General features: G+C 67.3%; 1 protein-coding gene across 2 annotated transcripts in view; it reads right to left on the bottom strand.

Annotated features, from left to right (window-relative positions):
- Nucleotides 1-1,149: 1,149 nt before the first annotated feature.
- MUC2 (mucin 2, oligomeric mucus/gel-forming) overlaps nt 1,150-1,352 on the bottom strand; it is a 27,401-nt gene continuing 27,198 nt past the window's right edge. For both annotated transcript variants that reach the window (XM_077115324.1, XM_077115325.1), the window contains one exon: nt 1,150-1,352. This exon is cut by the window's right edge and continues 132 nt beyond it. In XM_077115324.1, coding sequence (XP_076971439.1) covers nt 1,289-1,352 — 64 coding nt within the window. In that variant the 3' untranslated portion in view covers nt 1,150-1,288.

The raw sequence follows: 1,352 nt of genomic DNA, 5'->3' as shown, positions 1-1,352 counted from the left end.
GGGTGCAAGGGCAGGAGGAGGAGCCGAGCCACGCTGACTGCTTCCGGGGCGCTGGCTCCCAGGCACCTAGGAAGCCCTCAGGGAAGGTCCACTCAGCAAACTGCCCTCTAGGAGGGCACACTTGGGGGCTGCCATGGGGTCACTCCCAACAGGCCATCCTGCCTCTCCTGCTCTACCTGCCGCCCTCCTGGGAGGTAGGAGGAGGTAAGGCCAGGTGGGGGGCTGCAGAGGCAGGCAAGGGAGGAGGGTTGGGTGTGACCACCCCCCCCGAAGGCGGCCGGCCTGGCTCTCAGGTCCGGGCTGAACTATCAGCACTGGGGGGCCCAGCCCAGGTGTCCAGCCCACACCCCCGCGAGTCGCTGTTTCGTCGGGTGGAAAGGTGGACAGACCACCGGTTCCGAGGAACACTGTGGGCAGAAAGGGCTGGGGCAGGGGGCCGTGGGTGCTCCCTGCAGGCCTCAGAGGCCCCTCATGGGTGGGACCAGGCCCGGAGCTGCTGCTTGGGAGGGGGGCCGGGGGGGCCCTCTCTAGAGGCCCACTGCAGAGCTCTCCCAGCCCCTGAGAGCCCCCTCTCTGCGGCAAAGGGCCCAGAAGGGTCCTGTCCCCAGAATCCCCGTTTCTGGCGGCTGAATGCAGAAGGCTGTCCCGACACGCGTGGGCTGTCGCACAAGGAACGGGCATCGGTGTGGAGGTTCTACCTGCTTCGGCCGCTCTGCCTGCGGGGGCCTCCCCCTGCCCTGCTGCCCTGCAGGCCCCAGAGTGAGGTGTACCACACACCTGCACACACACATCCACACGCTCACATGTGCAAACACAAGGGCACAGTGTCCACACATCTGCAGATGTGTGCAAACACCATACACACACACTCCCGTGTGCACACACGCTCCCACGCACACGCATGCACACGTGTTGTCCCTCCAGAGCCCGGGGGCTCCATGGGGCTGGGACCAAGGCCACTCCTTGGCTATGGCCAGAGACACCAGGAACCCCTGGCAGGGCAGGAGGGAGCTTCCCGGAAGGGGCTGCCTCGAGAAGGGAAGAGGGCTCCCGGCCAAGGCGTGGGCCCCTCCGGCCCGCCCCCTCCCAGCCCCCCACAGCCCCCCCACAGCCCCACCGCGCTCCCGCTCAGCACACACAGAGGCCGCATCTCTGCCTGAGTTTATTGCTGGGAAGCAAAGGAGTTGAGCCGACTCGGAAAATAAATATCCAGGAAAGCAAGCCCAGATGAGGAGGTGGGGAATCAGGTGTGCGCGGGCCGGTGGGGGCGGCGGGGGCTGCCCCGGGCTCAGGCCCCCCGTGGGCTCGAGACACCCGGCTCCACACCGCACAAGGTCTCCTGGCACCCGCAG

Source organism: Tamandua tetradactyla, chromosome 9, assembly GCF_023851605.1.
Source record: "Tamandua tetradactyla isolate mTamTet1 chromosome 9, mTamTet1.pri, whole genome shotgun sequence".
Taxonomy (NCBI): domain Eukaryota; kingdom Metazoa; phylum Chordata; class Mammalia; order Pilosa; family Myrmecophagidae; genus Tamandua; species Tamandua tetradactyla.
The sequence above is the reverse complement of the archived record's forward strand: the minus strand, read 5'-3'. Positions and strand labels throughout refer to the sequence as shown.